We start from the raw sequence: 23,948 nt of genomic DNA on the forward strand, positions 1-23,948 counted from the left end.
TGTATAGCTACTTAAAGTTACCGAATTCAGAATAACTCAAGGAAAATAATCCCGTCAGATGGCGCAGATCCTATTTTAGAGAGAATCTTCACTTCCGCGTATCGGAATTTCCATACGAAAATATAGTTCTGATAAGGGACCCAACGTAAAACTCATCAAAATGTCAGAAAAGTTTTATGTAGGGTCCCGAGAGGGGCTACAAAAAGGCCAACGCATGGATGGGCAGGCAGGGCTGGTCAAAGGGATAAACATAGGAAAAGATAAGAGCAAAACGGAGGGTGAAGAATACAAGGAGGAGGAGCAGACAGTGGTATTACTACAATACGCACAGCCCAAGGAGCCACAAGGAGGAGGAGCAGACAGTGGTATTACTACAATACGCACAGCCCAAGGAGCCACAAGGAGGAGGAGCAGACAGTGGTATTACTACAATACGCACAGCCCAAGGAGCCACAAGGAGGAGGAGCAGACAGTGGTATTACTACAATACGCACAGCCCAAGGAGCCACAAGGAGGAGGAGCAGACAGTGGTATTACTACAATACGCACAGCCCAAGGAGCCACAAGGAGGAGGAGCAGACAGTGGTATTACTACAATACGCACAGCCCAAGGTGCCACAAGGAGGAGGAGCAGACAGTGGTATTACTACAATACGCACAGCCCAAGGAGCCACAAGGAGGAGGAGCAGACAGTGGTATTACTACAATACGCACAGCCCAAGGAGCCACAAGGAGGAGGAGCAGACAGTGGTATTACTACAATACGCACAGCCCAAGGAGCCACAAGTGACACCAACACATCTGCAGCTAAAAAGGCTGCATGATCCTCCTCCCACTGGAAACTTCATTTCAACATTTTGGTTCAGCTTACACTTATTACAGTATTATCTCACTTTGAATATTGTGTCTGTGAAATCTTAAAGTCTAAGGTAAGCCATGTTCTGTTCTGACTCTTTTAAATGTGACAACGTTTAAACACTCGACTTGAGTGTGTGTGGTTGTATTGCAGGCCTATTGCCTATATACTGTACACACACACACACACACACACACACACACACACTATAATTATTTTCATTATTTGATCATATATATCATTCTCCATTGACAGAATGGTGTAGACACATCCATATCCTATTGTTACATGGTGTGTTCTTGTATTATCCCATTCTGACTGGGCACCCATTTTGGTGTCAGCATCATGTTATGCTTTAGCTATTTAAAAATAGCAGATCTACAAGCTCATATCGCGCCACCGAGTGGCGCGATACGAGCTTGTAGGTCTGCTATTTTTGAAAAATCGAAGAGCGACTGACGTTATTAGAATCTGATCTCAGGTCAGAATGGGTTCATCAGACCAGTGTGTGTCCGGCGGAAACCTCGTATGAATCTGATCTCAGGTCAGAATGTGTTATAGTTTAAAAAGTATATTAAGGGTTTGTGTTGAGACTCGTTGACGTCAAAAGAGAAAGTGAAAGCCTTTCAATTTGAAAAAAAAAAATGAAAATAGCCAATCTAGAATCTACGACAGGTTTCAATGCAAGCTTAATATGTAAGAAAAAGGTTTTCACCTTCTTTTTTTTGTTATCAAATGTTTTTTTATTTTAAGACAAAAATCACAATAAGACACGTTAACAACATGAATGACTTAAAGAAAACAAAACACATATAAAACAACACATAACAGCAAAAGCAAGGAACACAAAAACAAACAATCCCACCCACCCCCCCCACCCCCCCGTGACCAAAGATGCCACAAAATGTCATTACTCCTACTACTGTGCAATGGAGACAAAAAAATAAATAAATAATGATAATAATAATAATAATGATTAAACCATGCCCTTAACCAAATCTGCAATACCAGACCAAATCTATGTTTTCACCTTCTTGACAAAATTAGAGTGTGTGCATGTGTGTGCGTGCATGCACACACACACATGCGAAAACGAAAAGTTCCTGTTTTATCAGAATCTCAAAGAACTTTATGATCTTGGGTGCACGGCTCTGACATGAGCAACAATTCCTAAAGACCGCCTTGACTAAAATTCTACAATGACAGATGATTTGACCGTGCACAGATTACACAAGAATGCCTGTTTCACATTTCCCCTTTTGGAGGCACTTCCTAAACGCTGAGATGTGAAACAACTTCGCTTTGAGTTGTGGTAAAACAACATGTGACATCATGACACATACTTAGTTTAAAACATATCTCTGAACAGGGATTTTAAATAGTGCGTTTCATTGTTTGCTTTTTATTTATTTATTGTGTCTTAGAAGTCTCATAATACCATACAATAAAGTATTTAAAAATGTCCCCCCCGCAGAATATGGAGAATCTGAAGTCAATGCAGGATCAACTTTGCAAGTGGCTTTCAAGCGATCCTGATCACATCATTGAACCGTGCGAGGACATCTTATCTGCCAGGCAGCATAAGATGCTGCAGAAGCAAGATGTTCCTTTGGAGAAAATGACACTTCTTCTGAAGATGATCATGGATGACGGAGACAGCAAATGTCAGAAGTTCTATGACATCCTGTTGAAGCAGCAGGGTCATTATCCAGAACTACAACGCTTTTTCAACAAGAAAGGTACAAAGTCTCAGTCATTGCTGCTTTGTGGGACTCTTATTGGGTTGCTATAGTTAACCCATTCTGACCTGAGATCAGATTCATACGAGGTTTCCACTGGGACACACACTGGGTCTGATTAACCCATTCTGACCTGAGATCAGATTCATACGAGGTTTCCACTGGGACACACACTGGGTCTGATTAACCCATTCTGACCTGAGATCAGATTCATACGAGGTTTCCACTGGGACACATACTGGTCTGATTAACCCATTCTGACCTGAGATCAGATTCATACGAGGTTTCCACTGGACACACACTGGGTCTGATGAACCCATTCTGACCTGAGATCAGATTCATACGAGGTTTCCACTGGACACACACTGGTCTGATTCACCCATTCTGACCTGAGATCAGATTCTATAAAAATGTCAGTCGCTCTTCGATTTTTCAAAAATAGCAGACCTACAAGCTCATATCGCGCCACTCGGTGGCGCGCTATGAGCTTGTAGATCTGCTATTTTTCAATAGCTGAAGCATAACATGATGCCAACACCAAAATGCGTGCCCGTTCAGAATGGGTTAAAGCCAGATTTAACTAAAGTGACCTTTAGTGGGGCCATGGGCTAATTTGACATTCATCAGTTATAGTAATATAATAATGTTCTGCTCTTTTTAGGATCACCAAGACAAACAGCCCTGGCTGACGACGGGAGTATCGCTTCTGCCCGTCAACTTACGGGCATCAAAGCAAAGAACTTGAATATGTCAGTGAAAGTAAATACCATCCCAGGAGCGCCTGCTCAGCACGGTGAGTATATATTGTTATGAGACATCGATCTATATCTATAATATACAGCAGGATGGTACTATAGCCTGGATTCCAGACTGAGGTTCTTGTTAAGCGTTTGTTTGTGATAAAAAAAAAAGCAATCCGCCGAATGGCGCAAATGAGTCTGGATCCCAGGTTAGAATGGTTACGTAATGAATGTACAACAAAGCTGAGTCGCGCCACAGATAATAGTTTTATTGTCCTATATTTTCACTCCGTTTCTGACAGGCGGGACTGCTGGACGACCTCGAGCCCAATGCAGTGCATTCAACAGCAGCGTTGCATGTGCAGATTCATTGACAGATGTCAACGTTGCTGGAGACATTGACCTGTCAGTGGTGGTGAATACCCTGCAACAAGCCCAGATGCTTTACCCTGCAGGTAAACTAGCAATCATCTTTTCTACACCTCTTACCAGACATTATCATGTAATGTACAGTAGGTATGTATTCATGTATTTATGCTGTACATATGTATGCGCACAAGCTCATCAGTATGCATACATGAAACGCATTTATTATGTATACATGCACACATTTGTAACATCATTCATAATCACAACTGAGGAAAGATTTACATTTCTTCTTTGCTTGTCAGCTGTGCTTCATACAGAGAAAACTATGGCATCCACTCAGGTAGATACTCTGGCAAGTAGCAACTCAAAATGACGTTCCATTGTTGCAATGGATGCATATTGAAAAAAAACCAATAAATACCTGCTTCTCATTCCTAAAGGGCTCGTCTGTGGACATATTGGTCGCCAACAAGGTGAAACTTGTGGAGTGGCTCAGCTCAGATCTCCACATTCTGCAGCATGCACAAGATGAAGGAATTATTGATGGGAGAGTTTATAAACAACTGAAGAACAAACACAGCCAGAAGATGAAGAACACAGCATGAAGAACACAGCACAGCCAGAAGATGAAGAACACAGCATGAAGAACACAGCACAGCCAGAAGATGAAGAACACAGCATGAAGAACACAGCACAGCCAGAAGATGAAGAACACAGCATGAAGAACACAGCACAGCCAGAAGATGCTTGTATTCAACTTATCGATACAATGATTAATAGAGGGGAGCGACCAGCATCTCAATTCCTCAAACTTCTACAAAAAAGAGAGATTCTCGACACTTATCCACAACTCAAGGAATGGAATCCTTCTTTTGCGCTGCCAGGTATATAAAAAAGGGCTGATTGTTTGTGCCGGGTGGTGGTAATGACTTCTTTGTATGACTTAATTGTATTTTGTATCCCCCTGCACTCTCCACCACCAAGGATCAACAGCGACTACTTTGATGTCTGGAAATAGTTAATGTAAATGAGATAATTTAATGTTTAATAATATTAATCATAATCCATCACACTGCAATGAAGGCTTTCACTTCTCTCATCCACAGGACCACCTGAGCCAAAGATCACAAACAGCCTTTCTGTTCTAGGTACAGATGATTCTCTTCACAAGATCCATTATATAACCGTTTCTCTTTAAACTTACCCTCTTGTGACATCTTATTTATTTATTTATGTTATCCTTTGTTTTGTGTAAAGACAAAATGGATTTCTTCACCAAGAACCGGGGCTCTTTGGTCAGAAACGTGAAGAATGTGGAGTCCATCGTTGATGATCTGATCAGTGGCGGGTTCCATGCTGAACTGGCCGCCAAAGTCAGTGCTGAGAACACAGACCCGGCACGCATGAGAAAGATCCTGGTCAGTGTGAGCAGCAAGGCATTAGCAGAAGTCCTGTTCAACGCCCTGCTCCAGCATCAACATGATGTCATGAAGGAATTACTGGGATAAAACCTCCCCATTAATGCAGGGATATGTCATACACTGTATGACATACAGTCACTGTATGACATACATATGTCATACAGTGACTGTATGACATACAGTCACTGTATGACATATGTATGTCATACAGCTATAGAAGCTGTATGACATATACAGCTTCTATAGCTGATATGATATGACAACGATCGCACGCACGCACGCACGCACACACACACACACACACACACACACACACACACACACACACACACACACACACACACACACACACACACACACACACACACTCCAACTGATCCTCCAGTCAGACCTTCTCAGTGAAAATACAGGTCTGACTGGATAAGTTGGAGAATTTCTCAGCAGATCGCAGTTTAGCCTCTGCTGTACTTACTGTACGTCTCTATGGAGGCAGATGCTTTTAAGCTAGTAAAATCATGTATATATTGATTGACATGTAAGATTGTATAAGTAAGTAGTAGTACCCTATCAATGGAATAATGTACAATAACATATTCTATATGGGACCATACTGTAAACCATCGTAAACCACTGTAAACCACGCAGGCCTCGTTATATGAACCACTAGGCATTTCCTCTGGTATTGAGTTGTTGGGATCTTTATTGTTTTTATTTTTGTCATGTGAAGGACATTTTTACATTTTTATTTATTGCATTATCTAATGGGTAACCGGAAGGCTCGCCTTAAAACACCCCCGCCTTCATTATTTTCTGCCGGCCACACGCCCAGCGCTCAGCGGCGCGGTTCTTGTATTCTAGCTGGGGCTGTCAAAGTTAACGCACTATTAACTAGTTAACTCACAATCCTTTTAATGGCACTAATCTTTTTAATGCGTGATTAACGCACTGTGAAGTTTGACAGAATGGTTGAGAGACGCATGCATGTGAATGCAGGCAGTCAGTGAGCCCCGCCTCTCTCCCCCTCTCTCTCTCTCTCTCTCTCCCAGTGAGTCTACACAATTAGAAAACTTAGAAAACATGTTATTTTGATCAACATGGCCTGTTATCTCTCGTAATGGTACCATTGGCCAACATCAATACAGTTCTTTAGTTTGGGTCTGGAAGGCTAAATGTCATCAAATGGTCTCAAATGCAGAATAAATAATGGGCCTTGATATGAAAAATCTTGAAAACCACTGATTTAAGGTATATTTAGAACGTATACAAAATATGCGATTAATTTGCGATTAATCACAGTTAACTATGGACAATCATGCGATTAATCGAGTTAAATATTTTAATCGATTGACAGCCCTGATTCTAGCCTATTTGTTTTACTGATGTTTTAATAGGTTTAGACATAGTTTTACTGAAATTAAGTTTAGGATTGGGAATAAGGTTAGGTTTAACCATTTAGGCATAGTTTACTGAGGTTACGTTTAGGAATAACAGGTAGAGACCGTTCCGCCGGATTAACGACCGATGCGACTGTTTTGAGGCGAGCATTTCTGGTATTCATCTGATGCACTGCTCAGGTTGTATTTGTATATGGGAAAACATTTTGTACGGTAATGAAAAAATATATATATGGTGTGACATTCCGATATTGTAATGAACCTTTTGATCTACAACTGAACCATGATAAAGATTCTTTGTGTCCAATCCATGCTGCCACGTCCAGGATCAGTGGCGTGCACAGACATTTAGAGGGGCAGGATCAGTGGCGTGCACAGACATTTAGAGGGGCAGGATCAGTGGCGTGCAGAGACATTTAGAGGGGCAGGATCAGTGGCGTGCACAGACATTTAGAGGGGCAGGATCAGTGGCGTGCACAGACATTTAGAGGGGCAGGTGCTCAAGTGAAAAAAAGGGAACCTTGTGCAGCGTGTGGAACCGGTCGGTTGCCTTAACCCATTCTGACCTGAGATCAGATTCATACGAGGTTTCCACTGGACACACACTGGTCTGATTAACCCATTCTGACCTGAGATCAGATTCTAAAAATGTCAGTTGCTCTTCGATTTTTCAAAAATAGCAGACCTACAAGCTCGTAGCGCGCCACTCGGTGGCGCGCTATGAGCTTGTAGATCTGCTATTTTTCAATAGCTAAAGCATAACATGATGCTGACACCAAAATGGGTTCCCGTTCAGAATGGGTTAAAGTGTGAGATTTATAGATTTTGGGGCATAATTTTTTTATCAAGAATAGATCAATGTCACCATGGTCCACATACTGTAGTGTACAGTGTACAAAAAAGGGCACCTTGCTGTCCAGAGGGCAAAGGGCAAGGTGCTCTAGCACAAACTAGTGTCTATCTTATTATTATTATTATTATTATTATTATCTGTGCACGATGATCTACAGTATACTCAAAATAAAAACAAAGATATAAAACCAGCCTCCTTTGAATAAATATGGACTTTACATTTACTACATTGTTTTCATATTTAGCTGGAAATAGCAGAAAGAGTATGTCTACCAAAATGTTTGTTGTGCCTAAATTAGCTTCATTATTAAATTCATTGTTTTGACTCTCATTCCCAGAGACTCACATGACTCAGTGTCTCTGGGAATGAGTTGTTGCCAATGTTCATAAATATGCACTGTCTTAACCCATTCTGACCTGAGATCAGATTCATACGAGGTTTCCACCGGACACACACTGGTCTGATGAACCCATTCTGACCTGAGATCAGATTCATACGAGGTTTCCACTGGACACACACTGGTCTGATGAACCCATTCTGACCTGAGATCAGATTCTAAAAAATGTCAGTCGTTCTTCGATTTTTTCAAAAATAGCAGACCTACAAGCTCATAGCGCGCCACTCTGTGGCGCGCTATGAGCTTGTAGATCTGCTATTTTTAAATAGCTAAAGCATAACATGATGCTAACACCAAAATGGGTTCCCGTTATATGCACTGTCTTAAGCAATTGGGATAGCAAATCAAAATGATTCAATTAGGGGTGGAAAGAATGAATGGAAACCAACCACTAGAGGTCACAATTGATTTGAAGTTTGAAGTTGAAGCTATAAATGGGGACTTTTATTGTATTTCTGTGACAGCTAGTATCAGTATATGAGGGTTATATTAAATATCTTCAGTTACTTAACAAAATGTTGACGTCACAATCAGTGCTCGGTTTGTTAACTATAAAAGAGAAAGGAATTCAATGTTAAAATGTCACACAAAAACATGCAATACTGTTTGCACAAACGGGGATATAACAATTCTTAATGTATCATTGGGTTTATACATTAACAACCATTCAAAATAATCCGTAGCGTTCCATATATGTATCCTAAACATTCACCTGATGAACATACCGTAGTCTGTCAGTGCAGACACACAGGGGACATAATCCAGAGGGAAGATTTCATGGTAGCTTAATGCCAGCTCGAAACCATTTTCATTGGTCGGAGGGAGGCCTACTGCTCTTACTCTTGATAAATGTGTCCTTGCGTTCCAGAGTTACTGTCCTTTTGCCAGCCGCCTGGTTCACTTCACTCATATCCACCCCCGAGTCTAGGCTAGTATCACGGCTTTCTGCTGGCCTCTGTCTTCTCTGCTGCTCTGAGACGCTACGGTGAATCTCTGCTGCAGGTTTGCCCTCCAGCGACACAAACCAGGCCCGTGGAGGGAGGGGAGAAGGGACGTTCCCCTGGAGCTCTCCGGGGATTAAGGCACCTGAGCAGGAGTGCCTGTTGTTGTCCCCGATTGTCTTCATTGTGCCTGGTTCCGACACAGACACAGCCACAGCCGGGAGGCTGAAGTGGCTTCTGGAGAGGTTAGTGATAGGGGAGGCCTGCTGCTGGGACCCCTCTGGGCCTACCGTCTGTCCCTCCATGTCACGCGTCTCATTCTGGGACGAGGAGGGACCTTTTCCCAGAGTCTGGGTGAAGTTGTCCGTGCTCAGCGGCTCAATGGGAGGCAGGGAGGCCGACTTGCTCCACAGATCTGTTTGCTCCTCCAAGTGGAAGAAGGACGGGCCGTGAAGGATGGCCATCGGTTGGCTGTAGAAAAACAGATTATCCGCCACAGACGAGGGAACTTTCATCTGCTGGGAAACAACGTCCGTGGTCGTCGGATTATCAACGTCGTCAATAGGATCTGGTATTCCGTGTCCCGCTGCTTTGGGGCCAACTGTCCTATTGCACCTGGAGAGAATTGAGTCATTGTGGAGACGGTCTTTCTCTGTGAAGGTCTGGTTCACCTCATCCATCACGTGGAGATGGTCTTTCTCTGTGAAGGTCTGGTTCACCTCGTCCATCACGTGGAGACGGTCTTTCTCTGTGAAGGTCTGGTTCACCTCGTCCATCACGTGGTGACAAGAGACTCCTGAAGACACTTCAAAGAGCTCATTGTCGCAGGTCGAGGTGGTCTGGTCTTTCTTCAACGCTGGCATCCGATCAGCATGGATCTTCTTTGACTTAATCTCACTGAGAGAACCTCTGCCAGAGTAGGGAATAATAATAACAAACATCAGACCCGTCTTAACCCATTCTGACCTGAGATCAGATTCATACAAGGTTTCCACCGGACACACAATGGTCTGATTAACCCATTCTGACCTGAGATCAGATTCTAAAAATGTCAGTCGTTGTTCGATTTCTTCAAAAAAATAGCAGACCTACAAGCTCGTAGCGCGCCACTCGGTGGCGCGCTACGAGCTTGTAGATCTGCTATTTTTCAATAGCTAAAGCATAACATGATGCTAACACCAAAATGGGTTCCCGCACAGAATGGGTTAAGTGAGTGGTACTGTACTGTACTGTACTGTACTGTACTGTACTGTACTGTACTGTACTGTACTGTACTGTACTGTACTGTACTGTACTGTACTGTACTGTACTGTACTGTACTGTACTGTACTGTACTGTACTGTACTGTACTAGCTCTCATCCCTGCTGGGACCCAGGGACACAGCCAGGGACCCATCAGGGACACATACTGTACAGGTAGCTGTCTATAGGAGTGGTTGCACCACACAAAAACAACAATCATCATGACCATAATAATAATAATAAGGATAACAATGATAGTTCCACTGTATCCAGTGACTCAAACTGATCTCAGCTAGTTTACTCAAAATCACTAGGAAAGAGTAGTTAGGGTTAACTGTCAGATGATGCAGACAGTGCTGGTTTGTATGCCAAACGTTCTTGGTCAGTGGCGTGCACAGACATTTAGAGGGGCAGGTGCTCAAGTGAAAAAAAAGGGCACCTTGTGCAGCACATTTTGGGGCGGGAACCCATTTTGGTGCTTTATAGCTATTGAAAAATAGCAGACCTACAAGCTCGTAGCGCGCCACTCGGTGGCGCGCTACGAGCTTGTAGATCTGCTATTTATTTTTTTATCGAAGAACCACTGACATAGAAACATAGCTTTAGATTGTGGGGGGGCCTAAATAATATAGTAGAAGCGTTTTTTATCAAGATTTGATCAATGTCACCGCATGGTCCACACACATTGCCAAAAAGGGCAGGGGGCAGCACCCCCTAGTGTCTATCTGTGCACGCCACTGGTCTTGGTTACCTGTGATGACACAACACAGCCAGCAGCAGACACATGATGATGACGAGCGTCCCTCCCAGGACCGCCATGAGAAAAGACCAATGCTGTGACATCACGTCTCCGCTCCCCACAGAGCCTGGAACACAGCAGGGAGGAAATGAAGTCCTTTTTTATTACACTTACTATGCCCAGGTTTGTGTGTTTGTGTGTACCGCATAGTGATGATTTGATTGGCTGAGCAAGGAATGTGATGTATGATGATGTAGGTCGATAAGAGGCTAGCGCCCCTCACTTCAGACAAGTGTGATTTTCAGCACTAGGCACACCTTCTTTACAATGTACTGTTCATGTAATGATAACAACTATCTTTTCACTGGCACTTTACAGCGTGAAGCTGCTTTGTAAGCTACGATGACTGCGATGAATTGCTATTTATTTATTCAACATGAATTGTAACGCTTTGCATTCTTCTTATTTATTGGTCCCACTCATATGATTAGGTACAATAATTGTAATATATGTTTTTTTGTGATCATTAGAATGTCTAGAACATGTTTTATTCATTATTGTGAAAGATATCCCCCAAATGTAAATTATTAATTTATTATATTATTATATAATTATTATATAAATAACAGGTAGAGACCGTTCCGCCGGATTAACGTCCGATGCGACTGTTTATAAAAATGATTTTTTTTTAACATATTTTTTAGTCTTAGTCCTAGTAGTACAACGTAGTAGTAAGGTTGAAATCTATTTTTTGCAAGTAGAAATGAATGCGGGTGTTAGAGGGTTAACTCTTGAGTCCATTTGGTTTCATTTCACGCTTTCAAGAGTTACATTTCTGTTAAACATCTGTACTAGAATGTAGAAGAATTGTTATTTTGATCAACATTTGCCTGTTACTGTATGATATCTCTCCTAATGGTACCACATCAATATAGCATGGAATTGTGGACAAAATGTTATCCAACGATAACAACATTTTCTAAGTTTTGGGTCTGAGAGGATAATAAATCTCATAAAATGGCTCAAATTCCAAATAAATAATGGGCCTTGACATGAAAAAGGTTGAAAACCACTGGTCTAATTAACCCATTCTGAACGGGAACCCATTTTGGTGTTGGCATCATGTCATGCTTTAGCTATTTAAAAATAGCAGATCTACAAGCTCGTAGCGCGCCACCGAGTGGCGCGCTACGAGCTTGTAGGTCTGCTATTTTTTGAAAAATCGAAGAACGACTGACATTTTTTTGAATCGGATCTCAGGTCAGAATGGGTTAATCAGACCAGTGTGTGTCCAGTGGAAACCTTGTATGAATCTGATCTCAGGTCAGAATGGGTTAATCAGACCAGTGTGTGTCCAGTGGAAACCTCGTATGAATCTGATCTCAGGTCAGAATGGGTTAATCAGACCAGTGTGTGTCCAGTGGAAACCTCGTATGAATCTGATCTCAGGTCAGAATGGGTTAATCAGACCAGCGTGTGTCCAGTGGAAACCTCGTATGAATCTGATCTCGGGTCAGAATGGGTTAATCAGACCAGTGTGTGTCCAGTGGAAACCTCGTATGAATCTGATCTCAGGTCAGAATGGGTTATAATCAGACCAGCGTGTGTCCAGTGGAAACCTCGTATGAATCTGATCTCAGGTCAGAATGGGTTAATCAGACCAGCGTGTGTCCAGTGGAAACCTCGTATGAATCTGATCTCAGGTCAGAATGGGTTAATCAGACCAGCGTGTGTCCAGTGGAAACCTCGTATGAATCGGATCTCAGGTCAGAATGGGTTAATCAGACCAGCGTGTGTCCAGTGGAAACCTGGTATGAATCTGATCTCAGGTCAGAATGGGTTAATCAGACCAGTGTGTGTCCAGTGGAAACCTCGTATGAATCTGATCTCAGGTCAGAATGGGTTAATCAGACCAGCGTGTGTCCAGTGGAAACCTCGTATGAATCTGATCTCAGGTCAGAATGGGTTATAATCAGACCAGCGTGTGTCCAGTGGAAACCTGGTATGAATCTGATCTCAGGTCAGACACCAGTAGATGAGAATGCTTACCTCTGGGGGGTGACAGTGGTGCAGCGATCCAGTAGCCCAGGTGAGGAGCGCTGAAGCTCCACGTCAGTTTCCCCTCCATCTGCTTCAGCGTCCCGAGGCCCTTCCTCATCCAGCCACCTACGGATGGACAGAGAGACACTATTTACAGTTAAAACACCATCTGTCTAAAAGAAAACATTCCTGCATTTCGGGTGACCTTTAGGCTAATATATATACCTTGTCATATTGTCACCTTCTTAAGACGCTGAGGCACAAAAGACCCCAATTCTGGTAATAAGGGTCTCTGACATAACCCGCAGGAAAATGTCCCTTGTGGGCAAATCGGTTCCCCAGCACCGGAATGCCTGTCCGAATTTATTTTGTCGAAAAAGCGCTCAAGGACGACCAGCTAATCAGTTTAATTTTTAGCCAGAGATTTAGACGAGAGGCAGTGTAGAGAGACACGTGGTAGGCAGGGAATACAGGCAGGGAGGGAGTGAGAGAGGAGATAGATGCGACCGCCTCGTTCAGAAGAATACAGGCAGGGAGGGAGAGAGAGAGGAGATAGATGCCACCGCCTCGTTCAGAAGAATACAGGCAGGGAGGGAGAGAGAGAGGAGATAGACTCATAGCGCGCCACCGAGTGTCGCGCTACGAGCTTGTAGGTCTGCTATTTTTTGAAAAATCGAAGAACGACTGACATTTTTAGAATCTGATCTCAGGTCAGAATGGGTTGATCAGACCAGTGTGTGTGTGTCCAGTGGAAACCTCGTATGAATCTGATTCTGATCTCAGGTCAGAATGGGTTAATTTCATAATATATTATGTTAAGTAGAAACGATCAACGCAGACAGCACACCGTTGTGGACCTCAGGGTTTCTGAGCAGGTCTTGGTGGAACCCACCAGTTGTCCTGTTGAAGAACCAGGCTGGGACAGCGTTGGAGGTCCGGGGGGGTCTATAGTCGTCGCGCACTGGGAGGACCAGCTGTACGGACCCATTGATATGGACCTCCGTCTCACTGGAGAAGAGCTGGATGCTGGCAGCTGCCACGGGGCGTAATTCAACGCTGGTGTAATCTTAAAAAAGCAAAATGGGAACAAAGGAATGTTATACGAAAATATAACCTACAAGCTCACAACATTTCACTTTGAGACACGTTGTGAGCTTTGCAGATTGCCTATTTTGCTAGTCAAATATTATTGCCTATGTTTTACCCCTGGGGACTCCTGTCAACTAAGTATATTGTTTTTATTAATATTCTTTTTCTTTTTCTCTAAAGCCTAATTTTGGGAAAGTGAAATGGCTGTATTCATGTCATTAACCCATTCTGAACGGGGAACCCATTTTGGTGTTAGCATCATGTTATGCTTTAGCTATTAAAAATAGCAGATCTACAAGCTCATAGTGCGCCACCGAGTGGCGCGCTATGAGCTTGTAGATCTGCTATTTTTGAAAAAAATCGAAGAACGACTTACATTTTTTAGAATCTGATCTCAGGTCAGAATGGGTTAATCAGACCAGTGTGTGTCCCAGTGGAAACCTGGTATGAATCTGATCTCAGGTCAGAATGGGTTAAATTAACTTTAGCCTGAAAGAGCCCTATGCTTTGTCTGGGCATAGACTGCCATAGAGGGGCGGGACTTAAACTAGCGCTGGAAACCGACGCCAACTTCCTATTGGTTCACCAACCCGAACGAGTGAGCCCGCCTCCCCTCCACCCACTACCCTCTTCCCCCCCTCCACCCCTCTTCCTCCCCTCCACCCACTACCCTCTCCCCCCCCCCAGTAGAATGCAGCTTTGAGTTTATTTTGAAATAACAATAACTAAAACAAAACGTCGGAAACAGAAAAAGATACAAATGTGTCCGTGACGACGTGACCCACGAATGGGTCTCGACCCAGTGTTTACAAAGCGGTGCTCTAGGTCTGATCCCCACAAATGGGTCTCGACCCAGTGTTTACAAAGCGGTGCTCTAGGTCTGATCCCCACAAATGGGTCTCGACCCAGTGTTTAGAAAGCGGTGCTCTAGGTCTGATCCCCACAAATGGGTCTCGACCCAGTGTTTAGAAAGCGGTGCTCTAGGTCTGATCCCCACAAATGGGTCTCGACCCAGTGTTTACAAAGCGGTGCTCTAGGTCTGATCCCCACAAATGGGTCTCGACCCAGTGTTTAGAAAGCAGTGCTCTAGGTCTGATCCCCACAAATGGGTCTCGACCCAGTGTTTAGAAAGCGGTGCTCTAGGTCTGATCTCTGGCTCACTCACCTGACTGTCTGCTCAACACGCCCACTGTGTGGAGAAAGGCGTTCTCCGCTGTGGACAGTTTGGGGGCGGTGACGTACGCCTGGAGAGAGGCCACGGCGCTGTTCTCTGTCAAATGCAACAGCTTCTTAGGAAACCGAGCACTGGGGAGGTCTGTGGAGGCAAAGCAAAGCAACAGAATTCATTGGTCTGTGGAGGCAAAGCAAAGCAACAGAATTCATTGGTCTGTGGAGGCAAAGCAAAGCAACTGAATTCATTGGTCTGTGGAGGCAAAGCAAAGCAACGGAATTCATTGGTCTGTGGAGGCAAAGCAAAGCAACAGAATTCATTGGTCTGTGGAGGCAAAGCAAAGCAACAGAATTCATTGGTCTGTGGAGGCAAAGCAAAGCAACAGAATTCATTGGTCTGTGGAGGCAAAGCAAAGCAACGGAATTCATTGGTCTGTGGAGGCAAAGCAACAGAATTCATTGGTCTGTGGAGGCAAAGCAAAGCAACAGAATTCATTGGTCTGTGGAGGCAAAGCAAAGCAACGGAATTCATTGGTCTGTGGAGGCAAAGCAAAGCAACAGAATTCATTGGTCTGTGGAGGCAAAGCAAAGCAACAGAATTAATTGGTCTGTGGAGGCAAAGCAAAGCAACAGAATTCATTGGTCTGTGGAGGCAAAGCAAAGCAACGGAATTCATTGGTCTGTGGAGGCAAAGCAAAGCAACAGAATTCATTGGTCTGTGGAGGCAAAGCAAAGCAATAGAATTCATTGGTCTGTGGAGGCAAAGCAAAGCAACAGAATTCATTGGTCTGTGGAGGCAAAGCAAAGCAATGGAATTCATTGGTCTGTGGAGGCAAAGCAAAGCAACAGAATTCATTGGTCTGTGGAGGCAAAGCAAAGCAATAGAATTCATTGGAAAATAGTCTGTCTTATTACTGACACGGGGAAACATTGAGGGGTAGGCACTAGGGATGTCACTGAAAATCATGCAACAATGTCTTTTATACAGGCCTAGAGACGCACAATATTGAAATTATGACCGATCTCCAATTATCTGCGGGTTTCATATCTAGCTGTCAGCAGATTCCTATATATTTCATTATTAAATTATATTTATATTGAACTCAAGTGTTGATTTTTATTGTTTTGTTGTTTCTGCACGGTCCCACCCAACCCCATAGGTAATTCACTAGGTTCTTCTGACCATTCTCTACCCTAACCCTAACCCTAACCCTAACCCTAACCCTAACCCTAACCCTAACCCTAACCCTAACCCTAACCCTAACCCTAACCCTAACCCTAACCCAACCCCATAGGTAATTCACTAGGTTCTTCTGACCATTCTCTCTGCACCTGCATTTAGTAAGATATTATATATATATATATATATATATATTACTGCTACTGATAAAAATGCTGCAACCGAGATTATGTGTTTGCCTCCATTTGTCTGTATGTGAACAAAATAACGCAAGATTGAACAAGGTGGACCCTGTTGATGAATTGAACAAGGTGGACCCTGTTGATGAATTGAACAAGGTGGACCCTGTTGATGAATTGAACAAGGTGGACCCTGTTGATGAATTGAACAAGGTGGACCCTGTTGTAAACAAGTGTAATGCTTTATGGTGTCGTCCACTCACAGTTAACAGTCTCTGTATTGAGTTTGTGCTTAAAAATTTACTGTAAATTCTACAAACTGTTAATAAATATTTCAATCAATCAAGCGTGTGTTATTTCATGACATTTTGTGGGAAGGATGACCTTTGGGTTGAAAGGGTCAAAGGTCAAGGTTAAGGCAGACATTGTTGACTCAGATCTAAGGTGGACATTGATTGACAGTTGCCATGTTGGTGGAGCTATCCATTCTACTTTGTTCTAGTTAATCAGGTGTCCATGCAGCGTACAGCAACAAGCACATACCAGATGTTTTGCCAGTTATAAGGACAGAGTCTTCAAATAGCCAGATGTTGCCTTGATTGGAGCCATGCAGTGACAGGGACACCGATGAAAATACTGCAATCAAGAGAAATGGGAGAGAAATGCAGGCACATTAAAACATCAGAATTCAACTACATTGAATGGCATGATATTTCCTTGGTAAAAAAAGAAATTGCCTACAGAGAGACAAGGGTCTCCATTCACAACCATCGCCATGGCTATGATCTCTAATCAGTATATTTAACCCATTTGGGCATGAGGCTGATTCTAAAAACGGCTTCTAACGGCTTCTAAAAAATACATTTCTGAAAAACTTAAAAGAATGATTAATTATGTTGCTATATACTGTACATTAAAGAATGATTAATTATGTTGCTATATACTGTACATTAAAGAATGATTAATTATGTTGCTATATACTGTACATTAAAGAATGATTAATTATGTTGCTATATACTGTACATTGCAACGCAACCCAAAAATGGGTTCCCGTCTTGAAAGGTAAACTAAAAACCCCCAAAAAGGTTCAGAGAAAGAACTGAAGAGAATATCACACACACACACACACACACACACACACACACACACACACACACACACACACACACACACACACACACACACACACACACACACACACACACACACACACACACACACACACACACACACACACACACACGGGTGGTGCACTCGACAACCTTAACTTAAGGCTGAAACATATCATTTAGATAGTATATTATGTAGACATAGCATTCTATAGTGTATACTTATAGTTTCATTGTACAGATATTCTGCTGTTAAACGGATGTTAGGTTCTTAATTTACTTATGATCCTTGATGACTATTTTCTATGCATTTGATGCATTACCTCGTGTTGTTCTTGCTCACTGTCTGTAAGTCATTCTGGATTAAGAGCGTCTGCAAAATGCCTAAATTGTAAAGTGGGCTCACTTGGCACTCTGCTGGTCTTCCAAGGCAGCATGGTAGGGATGTATCGGTCCCTGCTGGCCACTATGGCAACGGGCAGGCCAGCTCGGTAGGGCACGTGCAGCAACACCACGCCGTCCTCCCTGGCGACGGCCACGTTAGTCTTGGCGTAGTCGACAAACACCTCCACCACGGCTTGGTCCAGGGCGTGGCCGTCCGACGCGTCACTCACCTGGACCTTCAGCGTAAAAGTAGAACCTGAAAAGGAGGATGAGGATGTTAACCCGTTTAAGAACTTAGAAAGAAAACGCTTCTAAATCAGCTAAAACAGCTTTCTGAAAAACCTATGTTTCTCATAGAGTATATATATCTATAGAGAAGACACCCGAGTTCTCCTCCCATCCACTTGCATTAAGTTGCTCAAAAGCGCATGAGGCGGATTCACTCCTCCTTCCTGGTAGGAACAGAGTGCATTCTGGGACGGTTTGGTTACAAACACATGAACGCGCTGCCGTTGACTATCATTGTGCCGTTTGTGCGCGTTCACGTATGAAACATTCGTTCACGTGTCATGGCCCCAATCACATGAACGTGTGCAATGATAGTCAACGGAGCAGCGCTGGCTCGAGCTGCAATACCAAATCCGGCCACTATGTCCATTTCGCCTCAGGGTTTCCTCTGGGTGCCTTCTCTAGAAATATATACTCTAAGATGTTTCTATGTCAGTGTTGCTCACACTTTTTCATGTCAAGGACCCACGGGATTATGTGCATTTGGCCGCGGACCCCCCCCCCCCCCCCCCCCCGCAGACCCCCCCCCCCCCGCGGACCCCCCCCCATCTGAAAATACATTGTTCCAGGGTCCCCGCAGAAGCAAATATTTGAGTTACAAATGTTCACGGTGCATGAATTAATTAATTATGAAAGAATATATTTCAAAGATTTGCGTCACATTTTCAAGATATAAAAATAAATAGCAGATATACAAGCTTGTAGCGTGGCACTCGGTGCTGCGCTATGAGCTTGTAGATCACACATTCACAAATGCTGTTCTTTCCAGTATAGGGCTATATATTTTACCACAATTTAGGGCCACAGATTTTACCACAATTTAGACGAAAGGGACGAAACAACTATGGATCTACTTTTAGCTAACCTAAGTGAGTCCAGTTATCAGATCCAAGGACTTATTAATGGCACTGATCAAAAACTGAATTACTGTGTTTCCGATTAACTATTAACGATTTGGTCTGGAATACCCCAAAAATAGCAGATCTACAAGCTCTATACGATACGCGAAGCGCGATACGAGCTTGTAGGTCTGCTATTTTTTTGAAAAATCGAAGAACGACTGACATTTCTAGAATCTGATCTCAGGTCAGAATGGGTTCAACAGACCCAGTGTGTGTCCGGCGGAAACCTCGTATGAATCTGATCTCAGGTCAGAATGGGTTCAACAGACCCAGTGTGTGTCCGGCGGAAACCTCGTATGAATCTGATCTCAGGTCAGAATGGGTTAATGAAACATGGATGACACAGAGAAGGAAAAAAACAAAGCAACCGGACAGGGTGGAAGGGAGGGGGGAGGGGGAGGGGGTCCACGTGCTGCTCAGCGATCATCAGAACAACGTTGTGGTGGGACTTCACACAGTGTGTGCTATACTCGCACACGCCAGTATAGCCTGCCTGTCTCTCTTCCTAACGGCCATTACCCTCGCTCGCTCAGCTCGACGTGTTAAATGAAGCATCCGATGTGCCAGTTCAGGCAGAGCACTGCAGTCATGCATGCATTGACTACTCTCCAGCTGAGCTCCTGTGACAGTTCATCCTCACGTTGTTTAATGCAATCACATCGGTTTCTGCTTGGATGTATATGGGCTGTCAAGACCAGAAAGTAGTTTTTTTGCCACTCAATTCAATTTCAATTCAAAGGGCTGCATGAGAAAACATACGTTTACATTGCCAAAGCAGAAAGAACTAGAAAAAGTGCCCTTCTGGGCACAGGTCTCCACCAGGATGAGCAAATGTGAAAAATTCCAGGCAAAGGTTTTTCCTTGGCCTCTAGGGAGTTGGCATACAAAGTTATCCACAGATCCGTGCAGTTAGAGGTAAAAACACTTTTCGGCCAGTTATAGCACCACCTTGAGGCTGAGTTGAAATTGTTCATGTGGCATTTCGTCCTCGGCCTAGTGGGAATGTGGGTGCACAATTTCACGGAAATCACGCGATGTGTTCATGATTTGCAGCATTTTGTTTGAAACTGAGCACTCCTGTGAACTTTGGAAGCCAATCTTAACCAATCAGGATGGAGTCTGAGAAATCTGAAAGACCGGTTTCGTTGAATGGCTCTAGAGAGACTGTGTACCAATTTGCGCGATGTTTGGACAAAATCTGTAGGTGTACTGTGCAAAAACTTGTTTTGCACAAAGCGGCCTCCTGGTGGCGCTATAACAGGCCGTTCTGGAAAGTTTGGGGCAGAGGTTCATCGTTGGCATCCAGGGAGTGTGTGTGCAAAATTTGGCATCGACCGGGTTAACGGTGGCCGAGATTAGCTGGTCACGGACGGACACACACACACACACACACACACACACACACACACACACGGACGGACGGACGGAGTGCAAAACATACTCTCTCCCCATGCCTTCGGCCTGGTGGAGACAACAATACAACAATACAGCAATACAATCAAAAGTTCCCTTGTAGTTCCCTGTGCTGCTGATGTTTAGGCCAAGGTACAGTAGGTATCGTTTTGTTTGTTCTAGTGGGATTGTATTTAGGAAAAATTGGTGGTTTTGCCACTCAGTGGGCGTTCCCGCATTACTTCTGGGTACGATGATGTCACGCGCATAGCCTCTATTCTACAGTCTACTACTACTCTACTCTGTACTTTCTGAAACTGTTATTAAAGTATTCAATCAATCAACAAAAAAAAAAAGATAATGACATGAAAGTGTTTAACGTATACACCTTTGTATGACAAAAATCAGGCTTTAGTAGAATATTTTACCAACTGAACATAGAACTACAGTTAGTATGGCTTCCAATATCCAATTTCCTACAGTACGTTTCTTCTTTTAGTTCTGTTTTCCACCAGCACGAAGTTGTCAGCACATAAATTAATTACTATCGGCAAGTGGTATGGTATTGTCCTACTACAGACTTCACTGTACTTTACTGTACTATACGGAGCCACAGCTTGGCTGACAACACTGAAGAGCTTAAGAACCTGATGTTGGAGAGGAAACACAACACTGAAGAGCTGAAGAACCTGATGTTGGAGAGGACACTGTGGAGGACAGCGATCCAGGAATCCCCAGTTGGTGTTGGCTATAGACCTCACTCTCACAGAAACTAACTAACTATGGACTATACAGTACTAACTAACTATAAACTCTCACAGAAACTAACTAACTATGGACTATACATGACATGTATAGTCTATGGACTATACATGACATGTATTGTTTGTCTATGGACTATACATGACATGTATTGTTTGCGCAGCTAGACAATATCACTGGGCAATTTGCATTGCAGATTGGTCTGCCTAGGCAAGGCTATGTACAATGGGCATTATTGGCCAAACATGACAGAAGGGGGTTGATAAATGGGCAGATTAGTGTAATCTGCCCATTTGGCCCAATGAGCCCCGTCACAAAGAGTATTATGGAATAGGGGAAATAAAAAGGTGTTGTTTTAGGCCACGGAGACATCATTCTGAGGACTGACTATAAAAGCCTTGTAAAAATGGGTAGCACGTTCAATTAAGCCCATGTATGTAATGCATTACAAACATACTTAACCCATTCTGACCCGAGATCAGATTCACACGAGGTTTCCACTGGACACACACTGGTCCGATGAACCCATTCTGACCTGAGATCAGATTTAAAAAAATGTCAGTCGATTTTCAAAAATAGCAGACCTACAAGCTCATAGCGCGCCACTCGGTGGCGCGCTATGAGCTTGTAGATCTGCTATTTTTCAATAGCTAAAGCATGACATGACGCTGACACCAAAATGGGTTCCCGTTCAGAATGGGTTAAATGTGTTACTTACTTAAACATACAATAAATAATGCATAATTATCTGCTTAATGCCTTTATATACTGTACATGACCTCAACTGTGAGGTTTCCAGTACGATCCCGGGCTCCCCAGACTTAGTGTCGAAGTGTCCTTGAGCAAGACTCTGATAATTGCTCCTGATGTGCAGGTTGGTGCCTTGATGACCACATGGCTAGGGAAGGCAGGCAGGCTTACTTTCACGTTTCAACCTAGAATCCCTAGTTCTGTCATTAATATATACCTATCTATAGTTATATATATACCTATCTACAGTTATATATATACCTATCTATAGTTATATATATACCTATCTATAGTTATATATATACCTATCTATAGTTATGTCATTAATATATACCTATCTATAGTTATATATATACCTATCTATAGTTATGTCATTAATATATACCTATCTATAGTTATATATATACCTATCTATAGTTATATATATACCTATCTATAGTTATATATATACCTATCTATAGTTATATATATACCTATCTATAGTTATATATATACCTATCTATAGTTATATATATACCTATCTATAGTTATGTCATTAATATATACCTATCTATAGTTATATATATACCTATCTATAGTTATATATATACCTATCTATAGTTATGTCATTAATATATACCTATCTATAGTTATATATATACCTATCTATAGTTATATATATACCTATCTATAGTTATGTCATTAATATATACCTATCTATAGTTATATATATACCTATCTATAGTTATGTCATTAATATATACCTATCTATAGTTATATATATACCTATCTATAGTTATGTCATTAATATATACCTATCTATAGTTATATATATACCTATCTATAGTTATGTCATTAATATATACCTATCTATAGTTATATATATACCTATCTATAGTTATATATATACCTATCTATAGTTATATATATACCTATCTATAGTTATATATATACCTATCTATAGTTATATATATACCTATCTATAGTTATATATATACCTATCTATAGTTATATATATACCTATCTATAGTTATATATATACCTATCTATAGTTATATATATACCTATCTATAGTTATGTCATTAATATATACCTATCTATAGTTATATATATACCTATCTATAGTTATATATATACCTATCTATAGTTATATATATACCTATCTATAGTTATATATATACCTATCTATAGTTATATATATACCTATCTATAGTTATATATATACCTATCTATAGTTATATATATACCTATCTATAGTTATATATATACCTATCTATAGTTATATATATACCTATCTATAGTTATGTCATTAATATATACCTATCTATAGTTATATATATACCTATCTATAGTTATATATATACCTATCTATAGTTATGTCATTAATATATACCTATCTACAGTTATATATATACCTATCTATAGTTATATATATACCTATCTATAGTTATGTCATTAATATATACCTATCTATAGTTATATATATACCTATCTATAGTTATATATATACCTATCTATAGTTATGTCATTAATATATACCTATCTATAGTTATATATATACCTATCTATAGTTATGTCATTAATATATACCTATCTATAGTTATATATATACCTATCTATAGTTATGTCATTAATATATACCTATCTATAGTTATATATATACCTATCTATAGTTATATATATACCTATCTATAGTTATATATATACCTATCTATAGTTATATATATACCTATCTATAGTTATGTCATTAATATATACCTATCTATAGTTATATATACCTATCTATAGTTATATATATACCTATCTATAGTTATGTCATTAATATATACCTATCTATAGTTATATATATATACCTATCTATAGTTATATATATACCTATCTATAGTTATGTCATTAATATATACCTATCTATAGTTATATATATACCTATCTATAGTTATATATATATACCTATCTATAGTTATATATATACCTATCTATAGTTATATATATACCTATCTATAGTTATATATATATACCTATCTATAGTTATA

The 23,948-nt window shown here is 41.6% G+C and overlaps 2 protein-coding genes across 6 annotated transcripts in view; one reads left to right on the forward strand and one right to left on the reverse strand.

The window, feature by feature from the left end:
• Positions 1-796: 796 nt before the first annotated feature.
• Positions 797-4,309, forward strand: LOC310866419 (uncharacterized protein; the record flags this gene model as incomplete). The annotated part of the gene is made up of 6 exons (XM_083776023.1): positions 797-929; positions 2,331-2,595; positions 3,257-3,388; positions 3,638-3,790; positions 4,007-4,044; positions 4,145-4,309. Exons 2-6 carry the CDS (start codon positions 2,334-2,336, stop codon positions 4,307-4,309), a joined length of 750 nt encoding a protein of 249 aa, XP_083632149.1. The 5' UTR covers positions 797-929; positions 2,331-2,333.
• LOC310866682 (protein FAM171B-like) overlaps positions 4,166-23,948 on the reverse strand; it is a 23,762-nt gene continuing 3,979 nt past the window's right edge. The window contains exons 2-9 of one of the 5 annotated variants that reach the window (XR_014569942.1): positions 17,865-18,098; positions 16,893-16,985; positions 14,986-15,135; positions 13,624-13,797; positions 12,741-12,857; positions 10,704-10,818; positions 8,495-9,619; positions 4,166-4,216 (exon numbers count right to left, since the gene is read on the reverse strand). Coding sequence is in view for 3 of the 5 variants with exons in the window: in XM_083776386.1 (XP_083632512.1) it covers positions 8,578-9,619; positions 10,704-10,818; positions 12,741-12,857; positions 13,624-13,797; positions 14,986-15,135; positions 16,893-16,985; positions 17,865-18,098 (1,925 nt within the window). In the remaining 2 variants the exon portion in view is untranslated. Of the gene's footprint in view, positions 4,217-4,954; positions 5,085-8,196; positions 9,620-10,703; positions 10,819-12,740; positions 12,858-13,623; positions 13,798-14,985; positions 15,136-16,892; positions 16,986-17,864; positions 18,099-23,948 lie in introns of those variants that run through there. The other 4 variants (XR_014569943.1, XM_083776388.1, XM_083776387.1 and 1 more) reach the window with 4 other exon arrangements.

Source organism: Protomyctophum parallelum, assembly GCF_964188405.1.
Source record: "Protomyctophum parallelum genome assembly, chromosome: 11".
NCBI lineage: Eukaryota > Metazoa > Chordata > Actinopteri > Myctophiformes > Myctophidae > Protomyctophum > Protomyctophum parallelum.